Below are 22,568 nucleotides of genomic sequence, written 5' to 3'. Positions count from 1 at the left end.
TTTGCTGGACTGGAGCATTCATGTGTGTGTTAACTCATTTCCCAGGAGTGGACATTCTATTAAATTCAAACCAATTTCAGGCTTTGCAATGCTCAGGAAAACTGCAGAAAACCCAAGAGTTCCATCTCAGACTGTACAGGCCTCAGATAGTGTGTAAAATGTTAAACATAAGATATTTGGCCATAATGCACAGCACCCCATTTGGCTAAAACTAAACACACATGATATACACATATTTACCTTTACCAGAAAATTATTGCTTATGTAGCTGTTTCTACAAGCTATTGTATAATGGGGGTATTCTTTTCTTTTTCACATGATTGTACCTTAGAAAAATGCAGGACAAATACAAATGATAAGTAGTTATGTCACATATCTTTAAAATTTAGCAAATAATGATAATGAATGAAGGTAGCCTAACTTTATTATCACTAACTCCAATTATTTAAGTATGATATTAAAGCTGCATTACTCTAAGAGGCAAAGATATGATACTAATATTATTAAAATGACAAGAATGAGGTTTATTGACCAGACAGTTTTGACTTTCACCTATACAATTTCCCACTCAGATCAGTCACAAATCTTAATACTGAAATTTAGGTGGTTCAGATGTGTTATGTGATGACATATAAACAGAATTAGATGTTGATGTTTCAACATCTAAATATCTATCTAAATGTATTATGACTAAGAAAAAAAACAAAAGAAAGTATTATCAGAGTTATACTTGTCATGTGAAATAAGAGTAAAATCCAGTGGACTTAAAAACCCAGTTAAAGGCATTTTTACTGAGTCAAGGCAGTAATGTGTTTAACTTAAATGTGTATTTTCATATTTTCTTTCTTCTTCAAAAAATAAAAAAAAATCCAGTAAAATGAAAGCCCGAGGGGAAATCATCTCACACCACATGCACAGCTGATTACTGTCATACAAATGTGGGGAAAACAGCACATTTTGGATAAAAGTCCAACATATTTGGACAGTGAAGTTGGTGAGAATAAAGAAAGTGGTTAGGTTAGACTACTGTGATATCTCAATGAAATAAACAGAAATTTACTCTCTAGGGGAAAGTGCAATTTTGAACATCCCTCTGAGCCCAGGTAATGTTGTGCTATCATCCCAGCCTAAGCTATTCTGTCCTGCAGGTGCACCAATGAATGACCTACCCATGTTTAAGCCACTGTAATTTTACCTCTACCACACTATCAGCACTAGATTATCCTTTTCCTGAACAATACTATACCTTTTACAATCCTTAGGTAACAAATTGTGTCTGCATGGAGGCAATGCATGCTGCTTGATCTCTGAACCTCAAACTACAGTCATTTGGACTTTCCCCCCCCTTTTTTTGGAGAAGTCCTCGCTGTGGAGGAAGTTAGGAAATATAACATTGCAGTATTAAAAAGGTTTTGTGCAGGAATTCCTCTTGTAGACATTTACTACCGTATTCAATAGTTTGCATTTGAATTGGCTGCGTTAGTGGCATGGCAGTGGTTAGCAAAAGTAGCTCAGATAATAAAATGATATGGCCAAGCTGTAAGGTTATTAGTTTGAACCCTGGCATTTATTGATATGTTATAACTATGATTAAGCACAAAATAATAGGAACACTGACTAAACTATGTTAACTTATATCAGATAATACTCAGAGACTTGGGTGCGACCTACACTCGTCAGTAGTTTTCCTCTGTTCTAACACTGCTCTTCAGTTTATGGGTGGTCTGGACATGCCTGGGCTTCACCTGCAGGTGGGGTCTCCTGTGCCTGCTGTATCAGACTCATCATCTAACTGAATTTAAGAACCAGCTCCAGTATTCCATCTCTGCCAAATTGCTGTTTATTGTAGAGCGGTAATCAGGCTCCTTCATGGTTTTAGTGCCCCGCTGAGTTTACGCAGTGATTACATCCTTACTGTCTTGTTTTCCAGTCGTTCTTGTACAACTTAAAAGCACAGTCCCTCCAAGATACACTTACCTGTTTCCACAAAACTGGTCTATTTCATCTGGAAGATTCTGGCCAAACACTCACCTCTCTGACTCGCCTGCTTGTTCGCCCTCCAGTGGTGCTGAACTCCCACAGAAACCTGACCAGTAGCTCCCCCTTTGTGTTCTCCTTCCTTCTTCCAAGTAAGAATACTGATCTGCACTATTAAGCAATCGATGACTCACATTGTGGCCTGGACTAATTCTCTCTCCAGCCCCACCAATCCCCTACACGTTTCACTTGTCACTCCTAATTAAATGCAAATAAAACTGTAGAACTATAAACTGTCAAGTCTCAGGTTCTGCTTCAGGGACTGCAAACTGCCATTGCCTTTCAAGGCCATGACACTTGGATAAAATAATGCATCAGTAACTGAAGGGAAATGTTGCATTTAACTGCATTTCCCTGTTGCACACGGAAATCCACCAGTCCTTTATGTGGAAAAAACTTTTTCAAAACTAAATAAACCTTATCATAGACCTTAAAACCAGAAAAACAAGACGCTGAAAGAAAAGGGCTTCTTGTGTATGTATAGGTTCTCAGTCAACCTGGTTGTGGTAGTCTCAGGTCCTTCCAAGCCTCAAGCACCAGGACTGACACATTATCATTATGAAATGGATAAATACATTCAAATTAAAGGGATCAGTTAAAGTAGTACAAATGGAAGACCATGGAGAAGGTTTATGGATGTAGTAAAGGAGGACGTGTAGAGGGTTGGTGTGATAGATGATCAGATTACCTGTTTTGGTGACCCCTAAGGGAGCCATCCAGAAGAAGAATTATAACAGCACCACAACAAAGATAAAGACACACAATTACAGCTAAAGACTGCACTTTAAAAAATCACTGTTATACTGAGTAACATTATAGAAAAACAAAACCTAGTCAACCTATAAACCTGTGAAGAACCACCTTTCTGAACCCCCATTTTTGTCTGATTCCAAGTCGAGTCCAAAGCAGGACCTCAAACCCAACTATAGCTACCAGCTCTCTTATCTGTGAGGGAGCTGGAGGAGGCAGCCTAACCAGAGCTGCTAAAATGATTCATGTTACAGTGAAACATGTTTGCCAGATGTTTTACCCTGAGAGTCCCAATGAGCTAGGCTATACGCAACTGTTGGCCGACCATCGATGACAGTTCAGGATGTATTAAATGTTGTTGGAACTGAAGAAGAACCAACAATAAGTGAAATGTGGTTTCATTAGTTTCTGCTGGTGACTTTTGATGTGGTTCCACCAATATCTCCTCACCCCCAGGCAGATGGCTGCCCATCCCTGAACCTTGTTTTGCCAGATGTTTCTTCCTGTTAAAAGGGTGTTTTTCCTTCCCACTGTCATTTAATTCAAGTTCACAGGCAATCATGTCATTGTTGGAGTTTTCTCTCTAATACGACAGGGTCTTTATTTTACAGCGTAATATGCCTTGAGTATGGCTTGTTTGGAAGGGTTGGTGGGTTTTCCCAAAAAAGAACATGCCAGCACAGCTTAGGTTTGGAAAGGTGCATCTGAAAAACTTCTGGTAAAATGTCTTTTGGACAGACAAGACCAAAGACAAGATGTTAATAATGCAGAGCACCATGTTTGTCACAAACCAAACATAGCCTACTGACACCTCGTACTGTCAAGCACAATGGAGGAGTGACGATTTGGGCTTATTTTGCAGCAGTCACTGAGACCACCTATGTGCACTAAAGTATTCTAGAGTCAAAGGCGAGGCTACGTGTTTGGCAGGTAAAGCTCGGACAAAACTGGATCATCCACCAGGACAACGATCCAATGGTCAAAGTAGAAAATTTACAACAGAATGACTGAAAAAGAGTCATAGTGCTGCAATGGCCCAGATACCAGATCCCAACCTGACTGAAAAGCTGTGGTGGGATCTAAGAGAGCTGTGCATAAAAACAGTGAACTGAAGCAATGTTCTTCAGTGATGTGAGAGACTGATAAGGATACATTTACTTAAATGTAAGTCCTGGCTTTGAATATGTTTTATTGTCCTGACATATAAAACCTTAGAATTGACGTGGGGTGTAATTTTTATTTATTTTTATTTATTTTACCATGGCTACACACAAATATGATAGTTGATGTCTGAAACTGTATTTTTACGTGGAGGTTTTAAGCATATATGATCACTTTCGCCAAAATGATTCTCTCTCTTTATTTTATATTATCCTAAACCGAGTAGACTATTATAAGAATATGAACTGTGGAAAATTCTTATGGGCATTTTTCATTTCACGATATGATTTTTCACGATATAATTAAATAAATAACGCATTTTTTAAAAATTAAGATATTCTCTCCCGGTTTAGAGACTTTATCCACATTTGTTCTTTTCACCTCTCTGTCCTGCTGTTTGTTATGAGCAGGGCTACCACACAGTACAGCGTGTCCTCACTTGACCCCGTGCAGACCGGAAATGCTGTAACACATCTGCTGACCAAGTGTCTCTGTCCGGAGCGTCCATCTCAGCTGCGCCTTGTTCACAGCAAGGACAACAATCTGGCTAAAAATAGTGCGCTGTCTCGGACCTCCGCTGTCATCCCGATGCCCAGCGCCTGCGCTAGTCCACTGCGGCTGACGTCACATCCAGCATGGCGGTCAAGGTGACTCCGTCAATATTTCTTATCAGATAATAATTTTTAAAGGCAATAAAACGGCCGCGAGCTTTGCGCTGTCGGATGCCGAGGACGGCTCGTCTGCGCGGACGCTTGGGTTCAAATCCTCAGTCTGAAACGCAGCGGTGTCCTCCCCCCCTTTTATTTAAGCTCTACATCTTTACACAGGCGCATCTCTCCCGGCCTCGCAGAGACAGCTGTAATTTCTTTTTCTCTGCTGCTTTTTTCTGATTCTGGGAGATTTGATGGGATTTTGCTGTCTGAAAGGATCGCAGCACGGCTACTTCCATATGCAGTGCCAGGCTGTTGCTGTTAGTAGCCTGCGATCGATGCGTAAAAAGGGGGGAAAATCAAAGCTAAACTGTGACAGACTGAACTTCAGCTTTATTGATGGTAGAGTTGCCTGCTGGAGCTCCAAAAACTACAGGCATTAACGTGGTATGGTCAGTTTTTCAACTGCTTTTCATAACAAATTCCAACTTGTGTGTTACAGGTGCAAGCAACCAAAAGGGCAGACCCCCAAGACTTGAAGACTGTTTTTCTGAAGGTAAGGCTTGCTCCAGGATTAAAACTGTTTCTAATACTAACTCATATGAAATCAAACAAATACATTAAAAGCCTACTGGTGCAGTGAGTGAGTAGTTTGTGTGGCGTCCACAGGGACACGTAGCTCTGTAAAGGTCACATAAATACTCTGACTAATTATGGATCAGCTACTACAGAGATTCGTCCTTGGCTTTAACTTTCTGCATGTGCAGAGTGTGTGTGCTTTTTATTTTATTTTTTTATCTTTAAAACTTAAAGAATTCCTCTTCGTTCTTCCGAGACAACCAATTCCCAGCATTAGGGTGTTAGTTTGTTTACCCCCACCAGGTCTTGTTTGGAGTGTCAACTTCTTAAGTCACCTTATGGTCCCTGAACATCTCTTCACTCTGCTAGAACAGGGCTGTGTAATTTGTGTTGCATATTCAGGTGGAAGAGTTAATTAGTGGAAGCTCATTCTGACTGCCTGTATAATTTGATTAAGAACTACTTGAGGCCTACTGCGCGGGTGAATAGATACACAATCATGTGATGGAGAAATGTGGCAATAAATTGCTCGGAATTAATATTTTCACTTAAAAAGATTAATTCAGCAGACTGCGTTGAATTGTCCTGAAAACACTTGGCGTGAGGGTCTCCTCCCACACTCTCAGCTGGGTTCATGTCGTACTCTCTCTGTCTGAGCTTGGCTCGGGCCCATGAGTGTGGCCTTTCTGTTGCCAGTTCATGTGGTGCTTGTGTTCCCAGAGCTATCTCTGCTCCAACTTGAAAACCAACCCGGGCTCTAAAAATGACCTTATGTCTTAGAGCGTGACCCAGATCTCCCGTTCAGCACGGCACTGTATTGCATGCTTTGCGTCAGCAGAGTGGAGTAAAACACATTTGCAACACAAGGCTCTGTTATATGCATTTTATTAACTGCAAGTAGATTTGGAGGTTAGAATTGCATATCATGAAACAGCAAGGATTTACACCACTTAATTTTTTTTATTTTTAAAATGTTGGACAGTTTTTCAATCTTTGCCGCTATAGGTTCTTGCCAGTCATCATTCCTAGAGTTTCAATCTGCATGTCAGGTGGAAGCTCTGGAATTTCTATGGAGCGTCCGAGTTGTCGTTTCTCTGGAGAAAGTTGGTGAGAGGCACTGTTGCATGGAGAGGATACTGATGGAAAGATGAGGTTCACTTTGGTTTTGGAGTAATACAGGCTATGCATCACCTTGTACTAAATCAAACTACCATGTGGTGTTGGAACACCTATGAATAAGGGATATTGCTTCTTCCCAAAACTCTGTTAACAAACTGCTGCCCAAACTTAGACATTAAGTGTGTCTAATTTGAAGGTAATGAAAAAATAATGTAAATTTGGAAGGATGCAAACTGTCAGAGTTGCAGTATCTTTTGCTCTCCAGGCTGAACATGCCCCATTCAGCTGACTAGGTTTAAAAGGATGGTTATGCCATACTGGGGCATGTAAGGAGATACTAGAAGCCTTGTAGGCTACTTTTGTCTGAGTTGGTATTTGTGGGGACTTTAAACAACGTTTTGTTGAGCTAATTTGTCTCTGACTGCAAAACTGAAGAACAACAGATAGGAAAGGGGTATCTTTTTAACAGCTGAGGTCTCACGGAGTACCCACAGTGGGACATATCTTTATTACTTCCAACAAGCAAGGCCTCTCACATCGGCTCCCCAGTAGTATTACCTCGAGACCGGAATACCAAAGCAACCGTCCTCATTAGACTTGTGTTTAGCCCTGTAACACCATATACCCCCAAAACACAAGGCATCCGTAGATGTTCACGCTCAAATAAATCTCTACATAGTATACTGTGGCACAGCACGTTTCACACCACTGTACAGGATAAAACAACATAGAACATCATAGAAAAATGTATCCTGCTAACTTAAGACTTTGGATAAGCGGGCCTGTTCAAGTCCCTCACTGGTGAGATGAGTGAAACAAACATTTTCCCATCCCTGAGGAGCCCCTGAGAAAGGCCTTGAACCTCTCACACGGAGGCCACTGGAGCTGCTCAGCGGCCAGCAGATTGTACTGCAGCTTCCAGGTTTGAATGTGTGCAAGTGTGTGAGTGGGAACAGGGTGTTCCTGAAAAAGAGAGGGGCTGTCAGCAGCGTTGCTCTGAATGAGTAAGGGGTAAATCATTGTAATACAGTGTTCCTCTCACACAATAACACTTCTTTTTTTCTTTTTCTTTTTTTTTTCTTTGCAATTTCAGTGGCACAGCATGCATCATTGTCTGTTATGTGTGTAGCAACATGTCTTTTGTACGAGAATGAGATTCATGGTTAGAATGAAGTCAAGAGATGACAAAGCTCAGAGATGCTTTTTCAATGCTGCCTGTCATTATGGCAAAGCTTTATATATATGCTTAAAATGCTCTATAGGGCCGATAAACTTAGATTCCTTTATGCTGTTAAAGGAAGCGGGATGCATCGTATTGTTACAGAGACAAGGGATATGTCCACATTTTCCTCTTTTTATGCACACAGTAAAATTTCAGCCTTACTGGTTCTCCGATTAAATGCACATATGGATCCACACTGAGTCTTGTTTATAGCTTGTCTGTTTCTTCTTTGCAGTATGCCAACGTGGTGCAGGATGGAGAGCATTACATGACCCCCAAGGACTTTGTGCAGCATTACCTGGGTCTGCATACACAGCCTCAACACAATCCCAAAACTGTGGAGCTGATAGCCGGAGTGGCTGACACCACCAAGGATGGGTGAGTAAGAACAAGTCGTGCGATGAAGGTTGCCATGAAGAGTTTGTTATGCTTAGATCTTTTATCTTTTGTTTTTGTTTTTTGCTATAAACAGATATTTATTTTAGTACATCAACAACCTGTCAAACGTTTTCTTTTCTTCACTGATAAATAAAGGATGGATAGATAGATAGATAGATAGATAGATAGATAGATATGCGTGTATATATATCAATGTATAACCAGTGTTAGTAACATTATTTCATTGGCTAGTTTGTGTTGTTGCTAAGAATGAAAACTGAAGCTTGGCTATAAAACGTATACCTTTAATGCTTTTTGTGCCTTGTCCTCAACGTCAGTCCGTGTCCTGGACACTGATATTGAAGATCCATATATGTTTCATCATTCATTTTTTTCTTTCTTCTCCAAACAGACTGATCTCTTTCCAGGAGTTTCTGGCCTTTGAGGCAGTTCTATGTGCCCCCGATGCCCTGTTCATAGTTGCCTTTCAGCTGTTTGACAAGACTGGTACAGGGAACATCTCATTTGGTATGTGCATGGTAGTTAATGTCAGTGTTTCAGCACAGAGGATAATTTAAACTGGATAATGTTATTATACCTACGTCTGACTTAAGATGTAGACCTGATGTAGATAATTAAAAGGAATTTAAAGTGCTTCTTGTTGAAAGAAAACATTGATGACATAATGATGAAAAACACTAAGAAACTACTGGGGTGGGGATGATTAAACACTGTAGAAGTTCTTTTTTTGTGTGTAAGCATGTATAGTCAATAAATATGGGAGTATCGGAGCTTTTGGGGGCTTCTTCTTTAGAGTATTAAATATGCTAGCAGTGAGACCTTTTTAAGGTCTCGTCTCTGGGCAGTGCTGCAATGAGCTGTGTGAAACATCACATTATACCCAGCTCCATTCGACATGAATCTAGTCTGTCATAAACCGAGAGAGTCTTACAAAGAAGCTGCTGTCGTGCTCTTTCTGTGCAATAGGCCTCCATAAAGGCAGCTGGAATTGAGAGTAGAGCTTATACAGAAAATTTCCTGGAAGGACTCACGACCCTCAAAATGTAACAGCCTCTTCAGATTCGCCATCCAAACTGACTCTTTCATCTCCTTTAACTGGGTTCTCTGCAAAGGGAATGAGCACGCGAGATGGACATTACAGCTTCATCTTGCAGGTTTTTCCTTCTGTCTTTTGTTACTGCTCACTCGGGCCTCTCTCTTCCAGAGAATGTACGTGACATCTTCAGCCAGACTACAGTCCATCACCACATTCCCTTTAACTGGGACTGTGAGTTCATCAGGCTACACTTTGGCCATGAAAGGAACAAGAACCTCAGCTACACAGAGTTCACCCAATTTCTGCAGGTATGTATTTTTATCTTGGCACTTTATGTCAAAACTGATGTGCAGCGTGTTAAAGGAATGAGCTAAATTTCACAGATGAGCATCGGTCCATTTTTAAAATTAAAGGAATGATTTTACATTTTGGAAATAAGTTCATTTGTTTAATCTGTGCTGTGTATGTTACGTCTACAGAAGCCAGATAACAGAAGCTGCATCTAGGCTTGTGAAATTTGTATCTCCTCTACTGCCATCTTGCTCGGAGGGGTGGGGCGGTGGGGTGGTTCATTTCATATCTCAGTTGGTAGACTGGTCCTTCTTTTTAGGCTGACTTAATACTACCTTCTGTCATTTAAATTGGCTCTAACTCTGTTGGTGTTCTTCTGCAGCTTTCATTACATGTCTGACGTTCACAGTTCTGTCTTTGTAATGACGAGATTTGTTAGATCAATTTTTAATTTTCACAAACTTTTTTTGGCAGAATATTACCGACAAGCAGATTGGTTAAATTCCTGCCAAAAGTTAAGCAGTATGGTGGAGCAGTGGGTGGTAGTTTCTCATCTCACACCAAGAAGGTTTGGGGTTTGAACCTGCTGCCTGGCTTTGCACGTTCTCCCTGTGACTGTGTGGGTTCTCTCTGGGTAATCTGGCTTTGACTTCCAGTCCAAAAACATGCACGTTAGGCGAATTGTTTATTGGCTGTAGATGTGAAAGTGCAAGCGCGCGATTTCTCCCAGGATCACATGAGATATCGTCTAGGATAGGCTTCAGCCCCCATGTGACTCAAAGTTGACTAAGCAATTGATGCTTAGTCAACTTTGGATGAATGGATGGAAACCAGTATTGCCAGTATTTTGTTATGGAAACAAATAATATTATTAATATTATAACAATATTATTATAAATATGGAATGGTGGACTGAAACAAAGTTGAAAACTAATGATGACCTGTGACCTCTGTAGACATATATACAATATATATTATGGAAAACTGCATTCCCTGTCAAACATGGCGGCCGCGTTGATGCATCTTCCAGTGAAACAGAAGTGACCCCTGCACTATCTACATGTGTACATCTGTGTTCAGAGGAGCCACTTTTCTTTTGCTTAGTCTAAAAAGTAGTATCTATCAAAAGGTTTTTAAAAAACACACAACAACGTCACTATTCCAAAAAGTGTAAAATATACATCTCACGCTCTTTTCATGACTTTTTTTTTTAATTTAAGAACATGTCCCCTCTAAATAAGTGCAAAAGTCTTTAAAGATAATACTTAATGAACATAATCCAACTTTCTCATCTAAATCTGATTAACCTCCTAGGACCTGTCGTCCACATATGTGGACATCACATTTTGGGTTATTTAGACCGAAATACTCAATTTTGCTCTACATGGGCCTGATATCCACTTACGAGGACATTATACTGCTGCTGTTCTATCAAAACTTTAAACGAATATCCTCATATGTGGCTCTTATTTTTCTTAAAAACAAAAATAAGGTTAAAAAAAAAAATCTGGTAATTGGGCCCCAATGTGACCAAATATCAAAGAGAAATTAAAAATGCATGCCGTGGAAGAGTTCGGGTCTTAGGAGGTTAATTTAGTATCTTCTGTATTTAAAGTAAACAGTTTGTACAGAAAAGCAGCCAAAAGTGCTTCAATAGCATCAGAAAACATGAAGTCGTTTCTCCTGTGGGGATTTCATCCCACTTGGGGTCAAATTGGACTATATGCCATGCATATAGTTGGCATAACTAAAAGGGAGGGGAGTGTAATCAGTAGTTCTGGGGGTTTGAGGGAGCCTGTTGTGCCATTAAGACAGTTAAAGTTGGGCATCAGTTTAGCCCACTTGTTGAGCAGGCGCCCATTCAGTTGCAGCTGACATGCAGTGGCCCAGGTTTCAATCCAGTCTGCAGCCCTTTGCTATGTGTCCTCCCTTGCTTTCTCTCTCCTTCCTAACTTCGCTTCACTGTTAAACTGTCAAACAATGCCCAAAAATTGCTATTTTTCTTGATTGATTATTGCCCGGTGTGTGTGTGTGTGTGTGTGTGTGTGTGTGTGTGTGTGTGTGTGTGTGTGTGTTGTCAAAAAGAAAAAGCGGGAGCGGGGCTAGTGCAGCGACCTGGTTCAGAGTCGAGGGCTGTGGTCTGAGGCAGAAGCTGGGTGGTCCAAGAGTTATGCAGGCTGCACTCTGTCTCCACTTCAGTGTGGGATCTCTCAGAGCGCTTTGTGGTTTATCATACTTGACTGGAGCTTCCCACCACTACACCAAACACTCCTCTGCGTGCGGAATTTCATCTATATGTATCATTTTTATTGTCTTGTTTTCTGTCATGTCCGAGCACATTACATGTCTTCTAAGCGTTACTTGAAATTGATGCAAGTAGATCCGATTGTTATTGAAAGTTAGGGCTCTTTCACAGGAATGTGAAACTTCAGTGAGTTCACAGAGTGTTTGTAAGTCTAAAAAAAGTACATGTCTGTGTAATGAGTATCATGACCAGTTTTGAGCATTCTAATCAGCAAACATTGTGAGAATAAATCCACTGATTAGGTTATCAGAGCAAGAATATGAGGATGAAGAAGCACCTCGGTGTTGGAGTTCCTCCACAGTCCTCTGGTTATACGCGATGAGCTTTGACAGCAGACACTGACCCGGGGTCAGCCTCCCCTGCATCCCCTTCTGATTGCACGGTTGTCATATTGAATCATCTTGTTGCGGACACACCTGCCAGCCGCCTCGGCAGCCGCTCAGCTCGAATGCGGGATCAGACTACCCGGGACGTGGTTTTCATTAGTCTCTGGAGAAACGACTGCTATTAACAAAAAAGAAAATCTGTCTAACACGGTCACATCTCATGACTTTCACATCTGTTTAACACTGATATTATTGTACTTTCTTCTTCCAAGGTTCTGGGAACGCACTCTGCTTTTTTTTTTTTTTTCCTTTTTAGCATCTTAACCTTGTGTGTCTGTGTGTGCTACAGGAGCTGCAGCTTGAGCACGCCCGCCAGGCATTTGCACAAAAAGACAAGAGCAAAAGCGGCACCATCACTGCCTTGGACTTCAGTGACATCATGGCCACCATCAGGCACCACATGCTGACTCCGTTTGTCGAGGAGAATCTGGTTTCAGTTGAGTTATTACATTTTCCTTTTTTAAACAGTGACACAAGAATTCACAGTTAGCATCTGTGTTAGTGATTTATGTCTTACTGAGCTGCTGTCATTTAGCTGGTTAAGGAAGATTTGAAGGAACATAATAAGATCCATCCGTAGTCCCTCCTATCCAGTAGGTCTGACAGGCTTTTGGTCTTGCTGTAGGCTGCGGGAGGGAGCACCTCCCACATGGTGAGCTTCTCCTACTTCAATGCCTTCAATGCTCTCCTCAACAACATGGAGCTGATCCGCAAGATTTACAGCACGGTGGCGGGCACGCACAAAGACACTCTCGTCACCAAAGGTACTGCCGAGCGTCTCCCGAAATAATCACGTCTGCATCGTAAATGTGATGTGAGATGTTCGATCATATTTTAACTTTCTTGACAGAGTGGTGTGAGTGAACACTCAGGAAACATTTACTGTAGCACTAAATTACTAAGGTAAATGAACATTTTCAATCTGGTAATCAGATCATCCCCTCCCCTCCCCACACATGTATACCTGAGTAACTGATAGTCGTTCTGTCAGTCACATTTGTTCCCAGTTGTGTTTCCCATTCAGATGCAAACTTTAGACTTCTGCTTCCTCTTCATTGGTATTTCGCCTTGTAGAAAAGACTTTGAGCAAACAGTATTTGCAAATAATTATTGTTATTTGTTGCCGAGCATGTCAAATATCATTAAGTTTAAAGCGAGCACTCGCATGTCTGCTGTCCTTCACCGAAAAGTATATCATTGTACACCTCGAGCATACTTGTAACTAAAGGTGTGGAGGAAGTGAATAACAAACTCTTTCCCCTCTCTCAACAACTACCATTAGGTTTCCTTTTAGAACGACCACCTGATGGCAATGGAGTTTCTCAGCAGGCAGCAGTAAAGAAGTGAATATAAATTCCATATAGCAGAGCCGTGCAGGGTGCTGCTGAGAGTGGTTCAGTTAGTGGTAGTCGAGGAAGAAGTAAAGCACACACAGGACTGGTTTTAATGGTTTTAAAAAATTTTCTGCAACAAAGAGCCACATAAAGAAAAAAATACAAGGAACATTATTTGCAAATACTATATAACACAAACCTCCAGTAGAAAATAACTAATGTTTTTATCCTCTCGGCCTCATGTCTGATGTTTGAAATCCAGTTTGTGTGACTGCATCGTCTCCTGTCTTTGTTAAATTGTAGAGGAGTTTGTTCATGCTGCAAATAAGTTTGGTCAAATCACTCCGATGGAAATTGACATCCTGTATCAGCTCGTTGGTCTCCACTCTCACTCTGGGTAAGATCTCCAGTTATTCTGTTGTCACCTGTGGAGTTGGTTTATTGGTCAGTGAACATATTTCAGGCTACAACACGTTTACACTAAAGAGTAACAAGACTTTACTGGACAACAGTTTATAATAAGGTGCTTGTATTTACCATTAGCTTATTTCCATGCTTATGTGAAATCTGTATTTCAAACATTTTGCAATTAGCAGGCCATTAAGAGATTACCTCTCAATAACTCAACTGCTTTATAAGTTCACTTAATATAGATTTATTAAAAAAAAATATGAACCCTAGTTTAGTTGTATTACGTTACACCAGTGATGCTCAAATAATAGCGCTAGTAGTACTTTCACAGTAACTAAAGGCTCAACTCATTTAAAAAAAAACAACTACAAAAAAAGCAAGAAAATACAGTTAATTAAAGAACTGATTGACCTGGACAGGTTTGTATGGAAGCTTCCATAGGTTTGTGCAAAAAAGTTATTTTTAAATAAAAACAGGATTGCGTAAATGATAAAAATCGGTAAATAAACAAGTACGTAGGGAAAAAAGTTGTACACCCCACTAAAAGTGTTGTCCGCTCACTGCATAATAGATAATCAAAGGAAAGACCTATCGAAAATTTAGATTTAAAAACTAGGAAATTCTTGACTAAAGGTGTAATTAGGTTGAATTTATTGAGCAAACATGAGCATATTAAGAAAAAACTAGTTAGCTAAACATAATGGAAGGAGTGGTTGAAATTAAAAGCTTATATTTATAGATAAGCAGTTGAGACAGTTTACTAACCATAACTGATAAATGGTGAAGTGAATCTAATGGGAAAGAGTAAATGGTAACCTGGTCCAGTTCCATACTGAACACATTACAGTGCAATGACCCGGTTCTCGGGTCTGTGGGGGGACGTTATTATAACAGCAACCACTGCATTTGACTGTATTTAATAAGTGTTATTAAAGAAGAATGACCGTCCCGACTCCTGAGTAAAACATACATTATAAAGAAAAACACTAGGAGGATATTGATGGAAAACCTTTAGTTAATGACCTACAAATTGAAGAATGTTTTCATGTATATGAAGCATTAATAAGTGTTTTATAATTATTCATGAAGATTTACTGAAAAAGTAGTACACATGCTAATAAACAGATGTCTAATAGTGAATATTTGTACTGTAATATACAATGTTTCTTTTATTTGTACCTGTTCATGTTGGACAAGCTGAAAAAGTGCTCTTGTACATAGTGCGGCATTTAAATTTGTAACTAAATTATGAATATGTTCTCATTAAAAGGGTACAAAAAGAAACTTGGACAAACTTCCTTAATATTTTTTTTTTTTTCTGTAGTGTTTATGTGTATAAATGGGGAAATAATTATTCCAGCTCCTGGATTAACTTGGGTGGTTTTTGACTGTGTAATTTTTTTAAATGTAGTTTGGATTTCTAGCAGACTAATGCTTTCCTAAATTGCCAAAGTCCGACCTGCATATATGTGAGGAATACATGAAATGGAACGAACCAAACTCGAGGTGGAGTCCAAAGAAGTGCAGAAATGTTCTTTTCCACTGTCATTAATGCAGTCGCCCAGGTAGCTTCTCCTGCTATTCCCTCAAATTTACATTTACACAAGCTCGTGTTTTTATTCTAAGCCGACACGAATGGAATGAATATGTTATAAACATCTGTTTATTGGTCGTAAAGATAAAGTTATTGCTCATTCTGTTTAACAATGGTTGCTCCAGTGGCTGATTAACAAGACACACATAAAACATGAATGCAGTCTTTATGATGCATCAGACCAGCGGGGGATACTTGGATCTCCAGCATTTAGTAACAAAACACTTTCATTTACTCATTGGGCCCCTTCCAGCTTTGTTTGTCTGTTGTGTGTATAAGCTCGAGTAGCAGGAACTTTAAGTTATATGGCAGTAAAAGGTCTGTGGAAAATCTTACATCACTGGCTGCCGCTCAGAGTAGATGCACGGCTTTCTGCTTTTTCCTGGACTAAATCCCTTTCTCTCTCCCCCTCAAGGCGGCTGAACCACGCAGATATCGAGAGAGTTGCCCCGCTGGAGGAAGGAGACATGCCATACCACCTAGCAGAGAGCCACAGACAGGTAGCCTGAGTGACTCCTCTAATACACCTCACATCCTCCTGCCTTTCATCAAAGCCTTTCCCACTTCTTCGCCCTGCTTCCTTCTCAGAAAGAAGCGAGAAAAAGGAAGACTGTTCAGTCGCTGAATTAGCAGAGTGCCCATGTTTTTCTTCCCTTGTGAAGTGCATTTCTTTAACTCCCAGATAAAAGTACTCCAATTATAGTCAAAGAGGAGGAATGGATTGTTGCGTTGCGCCTCTCCATGAAAGGCACTGCCTATTTTATTCAGTATGGCTGTACATACACATCAGCCGCAATCACACATCTGAGACGCTAATAAGAGGCTTTTATCAGTGTGGGGCTTGAGAAGTTTTAGGAGCCTTTAGCAAAGTCTGCTAATGGCAGGAGGGGAGTGGGAGTCAAGGTGGATGTGGGAGAACAAAATAGTTCCTGCCTCCACCGGATAACACGGCTCTATATCAGGCTGTGGTCAGAGCTTTCAGGCCACTCCTGGGACTCGTGCTCAGAGGTCTGGAATTTGATTCCTTTGGGGGGGATGCTGCAATTCTCAGCCTTGCCCTTCTGTGGAAGTAGGCTAATTGTTTAAACCCTTTGATCAAGACCTCGATCTTGTTAGCATGCAACTCTGGGTGGAAGCATCTGGGAAGAGGGAAAAAAAAAAGATCTTCTCCACTCCCTGCTCATCTGGTGGCAGGAGAAGTTGCTAAATACATCGACTTGCACACACATTTGACGATGTCTCGCTCGGACTGTGTAATATTCATGTAGATTCTTATCTGGACATGGAAAAGGGTTGTGAGGCTAATCAGTTCCCAGTGTAAACAAAGGCATTTGCTTTCAACATCAAACACCAATCCTGAGATCAAGTGGATAAGGGAGAAATTATGCTTTGTTATAAAAATAAAAGAAGACCGTTTTAGCTTTTAGCCTCCCACATGTCGCATGCGTGGAAAACTCAGCCGCAGGTTCACACAGTCATTTACTGTATCCAGAGCTAGTCTGTCTGTGACATTTAATACAGGCTGATGATGAATCAGACATTATGTGACATGTCTGCATTCCATCGCCTTCCTCCGCCGTTGAGTACTCTATAGCATTTTTCTTTCCACAATGTATCTGGTTCGCTATAGTTTAATAGCCAGCCGATTCATGTTTAGTGTCTGATCCCCCCTCCTGTCTTTCTCCAGATTCATTTGACCGCTGGTGTCTTTTTCTCCTATACAGCACGCTCACGAAACGTCTCGGCCCATCTGGCTCCAGGCTGCGGAGTCTGCCTACAGGTTTTCTCTGGGCTCAATCGCTGGAGGTGAGTGACATGTCTGCGGCGGAGCCCCCGGCCCGCCCGAGCGGTAACCTTAGCCGGCTGGCTGCCGCGCCGAGGCCCCGGGGCCGACCATTGTCCTGCAGGGAGAAGGGCTGTGATGTGAGGCTCCGGCATTGTGCTGCCGTGCCACCGTGGCTCCAGGCTGTCGTTGGAGTCGAAGCTTTGGAATGACACAAATCTTCCGGAACCGCACTCCCTGGAATCTCCCTCTCTAATTACGCTGGGGGGAACTGATACAAGGAACTTCTGACATAACTGCCCCTCAGATAGGAACACGGCCTTTGTATGTGTGTGTGTGCACTTGTTCTCCTTAAATACGCAAAGAGTTTTCAGTCATCATTCAGCAGAAGCCAATTCAGGCCAGGTCAGAGAGAGATATACTGTAAGTCATGAGGCATACAGAGAAACCACCAGGAATGAGCTGTTTCTCACGCACTGTGCTGCTTTCTCTGTTTGCACGTTTGGGAATCATCATTACAGCAGGCCTTGATGCCAAACAAGACATGGCGAGTGTAACTGATAACAACAGTTTAGTGCAGTGTTGCTCAAACTTTTTCTGGCAAGCTTCCCTTCAGGAGTTGAGAAAGTTCACACCCACCAAACCGCGATTTTTAACAGTTATTTACAATAACAATAAAGGCTCGAAGGTGCATTCTTTTGAAATAACAGAGAACATAAAAGCTTCAACACTCTTCTCTCCTTACTTTTCCACAAATCCTTCTCATTAAACTTGATTTCATCTTGTATTTTTCACCCAGTCGTCCACTTTGCAGGACTTCCTACTCTAAGCTTTATGATGATTTCTTTGAAGTGGTAAACCATCCCCAAATGTAGCTGCAGAATTATTGCTGTACATCTCAGTTGTGTAGGACTCTAGATAAATAAAGTGATGGCTTGTATGCATTAGAGGGCTTCCCAAGGGCTGTCCAATATCAACAGGTTATTAATTGAGTTAAAAAAAAATTAAAAAGTAATAGTAATTCATTGTTAGAAGCACAAAGATCAAACATTTACTAGCTTGTCTAGACTGAAAAAAGGGGGGGTTTCTTTGTCATTTTGGGTTTTCTTGTCTGCCAGTTGCACAAATCAGAAAACAAACTGCAGCTCTTTTTGTCACATTTGCCACAAGTAAAATGTGAATTTGGTTTCTGAATTGTTTAGATGCTCAAAAAAAATCTTTCCAAAATAGCAGAAACCCCCCCAAAACTAGTTCATTGTGTGTTTTTTATTTTTATTTTTTATTTTTTTTTAATGTTTGTAGCTGCCGGCGCTACGGCTGTGTACCCTATTGACCTGGTGAAGACGCGCATGCAGAACCAGCGCTCCACCGGCTCCTTTGTAGGAGAGCTGATGTACAAGAACAGCTTCGACTGCGCAAAGAAAGTGCTCCGTTACGAGGGCTTCTTCGGCTTTTACAGAGGTAATCATTTACAGATTTATTTTTTTCAGTAAATGAAAAGACCTGAAATCTCTGTGCAAGCCAACATGTGGGTGTCGTGCAAAACAAACCATCTGATGGGAAAGCATCAACATTCGCCAGCGCGCTAATATCGGGAGCATGGTTCGCTAATTGATACCAGAAACCTTTGCCCTCCCTGTTCAGCAGTGAATAAAGCAACACCCAGGGGTCACGTTTTCATTATCTCAGTACCTGGGAGAGTTGCCCGAGGAGAATGACCAGCAGTATTCATGTAGCAACAGCAGCAGCGGTGTCTGATCTGCCTCTGCCTGAGTGGTGATAATGGTGCTGAAGGCTTGTGATATACAACACTTCTTTCATATGAGGGAAGTCAAGACTGCCATCTACTGCTGCCTCTACCGCTGCAGCGCTTTGTTGCTCTGATCTGCGTCCCCCTGCCCTCCTTCCTCATCTCTTGCACATGATAAGAGGGTGATTGACTCAGAGACAGACACGCTCGGCTGTTTTCTGGCTGCACACCAGCAGCAGTCACTCAGCAGCTCCTTCAGAAGTTTATCTGGCCTGATGAAGGACAGACGGTGAAACAGTATGGCAGTTATCGCCACTGTAGCACCCAGCCTCCCCCCTCGATCTTGTACGTGACCACACAGCTCTCTCTGTTCCCCGCTAACAGCAGGATCAAGTCTCCGCGATGCTGATCCCATATGGAGCAGCCGTGTCATATTTTTGGGGACTTTTGTTCAATTTCAGTGGGACCTTTGTATGCTGGTGCATCAGCTGTATCAGGCACCATCTGTAAATATTTATGGGTTTGTTTTACACGCACAAGAACCCCGCAGCTTATATTGTTCTAGCTGTCAGTGGATGTATTCATTCAGCAAAGATACAAAAAAAAAAGTGCATTCATTTCCAGCCAGACTGTCTCTCTTTCTCTCTCTCTCTGTCAGGTATTCTAATGGTATCTATGAATAATATTTTGCAGGTCTCCTCCCGCAGCTCATTGGCGTTGCCCCGGAGAAAGCTATCAAACTCACGGCAAGTCATTCCACTGCGTAGCTTAGAGTGCTCAAAAAGTTGTTCTGAACGATTCATTGTGAATGGAAAAAAACATGCAAAGAAGAAGAGACACACTTTGCAATCAAGATGCGACTGCAACCACAAGTTAACATTAATGCCCTGCCATCAAGACTGCGATTGTGTCTCATCTGACTTCTTCTTCTTCTTCTTTGTGTCTCCTTTCCTTTATTTTTTCTTCTTTTCTTCAGGTGAACGATTTTGTCAGAGACAAGTTCACCAACCAGGATGATACCATCCCTCTTCCTGCAGAGATTCTGGCTGGTGGATGTGTAAGCATTACTGAGGCGATCATCATTCAAATTCACTCTGTAGATGAACTCAAAGACAGAAAGAAGTGTTTCCCTCTTTAATGTGGTGATGTGGAGTAATGAAAAGAGTAGACTATAGTCACCCTGTCTTTGCACCTAAGCAGAGTGCTTGATGCACTTTTACAGTCCCACAGAAGAAAAATGACACTCCTGTTTTGTTGTAATGTTTTGTGCGTATGTTTCTGGTTGTAACCACACCATTTAAAGGAGAAGGTGCCCCGGCTTGTTTAAAGTTTTTGAAAGACAAGTCTTTCACCTGCGTTTGGATCTTTGTGAGGTGTCCGTTTTGGATTTGTAAACACAGGGAGGCATCGTGGTTTTATTTCATTTCATTTACAGATTTTTGCTTTAAATTGAATCTGACTTCATTTGCCAGTGTGTTTACTGTTGCCATGGTGACTCTTATTAAGTGAGAGAGGTTGCTATAATTCAGCGTCTAATGTCAGCACATCGGAAGTTTCCCAAAACAGAAACTATGATTGTGAATCGTCTGAAATGGCGACTGCGGTCAGGTGTGATTCCTTTTTCTGTGTAGCAATTTGTCATTGCATCATCGGATTAAAGATGCCTCTGTGCCGGCTGTGCTGAAATAAAGCAGGAGCGCTGTGGAGCAGAGGCCGCAGGTTGGACTCAGAGGAGCTGAGGTCTGCGGGGTCGTGACCCCTGTCAGGGTGCAATTGAAGGAAGAGGCCCTGGAGGGCCCTGGATGAAGCGGGGTCTAGCTCATTGTGATTGAGTTTGACAACGCGGTACGAACCTGAGGCGTAGTCACCGTGCAGGTCTTTGCACAGGATGAGGATGGTGTCCACTACAATGCTTGCTGCGAAGAAGTTATTCCATCTGTGGACCCTGATAGAAATGTATTTTATGACTTTCCCCATATTCTCGTGTTGCTTCATGAGAGTTTGAAGTCTGCTTAATCTGATAATTTGTTAAATAATTGCTTCCACCAGACAGAACTGAAGGAGATAAAAGGGAGCAGACGAGTGAATCAATCTTCAGAGAAGCGGATATTCCCCGTCCACTCTGAAGATGACTAAATATGCCTGAGCTTTTTTTAGACCTTTGCTCGGATGTTTACAGATAAGACCCCTGCCCTGAATGTCACCAGCAGGCATCCTGAGGCCTGATTAGATGTGGGGCGGGTGATAAATGTGCCTGAGTCAGAGGGTGCCGTGCCTTTAGGGCATCGCTTTCCTGGACTCTGAGCTGTCTGGGTGATTCAGCGCTCTCCCCTGGGAATAGGGGTGAATTGGGGAAGTGTGCGGGCCGAGGCCAGGCTGGGCCACTCACCCTGCCACAGGAGGTGCCTCGGGGGAGGCGAGGGGGCAGAGGGCTGGTGCCAGGGTCAGAGCCTCCCAACCATGAGCCGAGACTTCTCCTGCTCTATTGTGACCCCGGTTGTTCTTCTATCAATGCTTGCTTTTTCCTCCTCCTGTCAAGGCCACGCTCTGACAATATCACATCAGATTTAGGAGGAGAAAAAAAAAAGTATTCTTTGTGCAAGAGGTTTACCGAGATGATTTTAGAATCCCTGTGGGGAAGAAATGCTTACACATCATTACCATTTCACCCAGAATTCACCCCTCACTTGTGCAGCCTCACACACCACTGAAAATCCACTTAGAGACCCTGATCCTAGCATTCTTAAGCCACAAGTCAGCTGTTTGTTTAATTTTATTTTTTTTCCCGTTGCAGGCTGGAGGCTCCCAGGTGATTTTCACCAATCCTCTGGAGATTGTTAAGATCCGTCTGCAGGTGGCTGGAGAGATCACTACTGGCCCAAGGGTCAGTGCCCTGACTGTTGTGAGGGACCTGGGCTTCTTTGGCCTCTACAAGGTAGGTCAGCGCCATGACGTCTGCAGCATCAACCTCCTTTAACTGTCATACAAGGGCAGTGAAAGGTACTCCGATGATCCCGAGACACAAGCAGCCAACAACATGAGTTTATTTTTGTTTGCCATGGTGTTGTCACTTGTAAGTTTCTCATCTAACATTTTTTCCACAGATTTTTCTTGATTTGATGAATTGTTTGATACATTCAATTCACAACCAACATCCCTCTAAATAAAAAGGTGGAGACTGACATCTTTAATATTTTCTGCTTGTAATTTTAAACATTTGTTTGATTTTTTTTAACTATAATTTACATTGGGTCTGTCAGTTAATATAACTTGAGCAATGAAAGTGGCAATACAGTAATTTAACACCTAAAGGTTCTCGATGCAAAATCATATCTATCCTAATATTTGTCTTAATTTCTAACCCTCTGTATCAAGAGTAAAAGGCACAATATTTCCCTCTTAAATTTAGGGATTTTGGTGTGAATTATAACCTGCTCTTATTTAATTTCCTGTAACAATACATAGATGAAACACTACTGTTTTTGAACAAACATCTTGTATGTGTACATAGACATAATGGAGATGGAGAAACAGAAATTTGAAGATCAAACATTGCTCTGCTGACTGTTTGCAATTTTCCAAAACAGTGTTAAACATGCAAACGGAACCGCAGCCAACAACCGACAGCAAATTACTGAGGGATTACGCTTTGCTACTGCTCCTTTCCAAATCCTTGCGGCTTTACTTACAGCTGGAGTCATGTGTTCATACTCCATATTTTAATGAGCGGCAGACAGTGTGTGGCTTGTTTGAAAAAAGAA

At 41.6% G+C, this 22,568-nt stretch overlaps 1 protein-coding gene across 2 annotated transcripts in view; it reads left to right on the top strand.

Moving 5' to 3' along the window:
- Window positions 1-4,431: 4,431 nt before the first annotated feature.
- LOC308409469 (electrogenic aspartate/glutamate antiporter SLC25A12, mitochondrial-like) overlaps window positions 4,432-22,568 on the top strand; it is a 22,521-nt gene continuing 4,384 nt past the window's right edge. The window contains exons 1-14 of one of the 2 annotated variants that reach the window (XM_080902249.1): window positions 4,432-4,595; window positions 5,101-5,154; window positions 7,754-7,896; window positions 8,309-8,424; window positions 9,122-9,261; window positions 12,225-12,371; window positions 12,561-12,699; window positions 13,573-13,666; window positions 15,690-15,774; window positions 16,999-17,080; window positions 18,360-18,518; window positions 19,501-19,553; window positions 19,784-19,864; window positions 21,602-21,742. In XM_080902249.1, the coding sequence (XP_080758375.1) occupies window positions 4,584-4,595; window positions 5,101-5,154; window positions 7,754-7,896; window positions 8,309-8,424; window positions 9,122-9,261; window positions 12,225-12,371; window positions 12,561-12,699; window positions 13,573-13,666; window positions 15,690-15,774; window positions 16,999-17,080; window positions 18,360-18,518; window positions 19,501-19,553; window positions 19,784-19,864; window positions 21,602-21,742 (1,446 nt within the window). In that variant the 5' untranslated portion in view covers window positions 4,432-4,583. Of the gene's footprint in view, window positions 4,596-4,621; window positions 5,001-5,100; window positions 5,155-7,753; window positions 7,897-8,308; window positions 8,425-9,121; window positions 9,262-12,224; window positions 12,372-12,560; window positions 12,700-13,572; window positions 13,667-15,689; window positions 15,775-16,998; window positions 17,081-18,359; window positions 18,519-19,500; window positions 19,554-19,783; window positions 19,865-21,601; window positions 21,743-22,568 lie in introns of those variants that run through there. The other variant, XM_080902250.1, reaches the window with a different exon arrangement.

This window comes from Rhamphochromis sp. 'chilingali' (assembly GCF_963969265.1).
Source record: "Rhamphochromis sp. 'chilingali' genome assembly, chromosome: 14".
Classification (NCBI taxonomy): domain Eukaryota; kingdom Metazoa; phylum Chordata; class Actinopteri; order Cichliformes; family Cichlidae; genus Rhamphochromis; species Rhamphochromis sp. 'chilingali'.
This window is presented reverse-complemented; position numbering and strand designations above follow the sequence as displayed.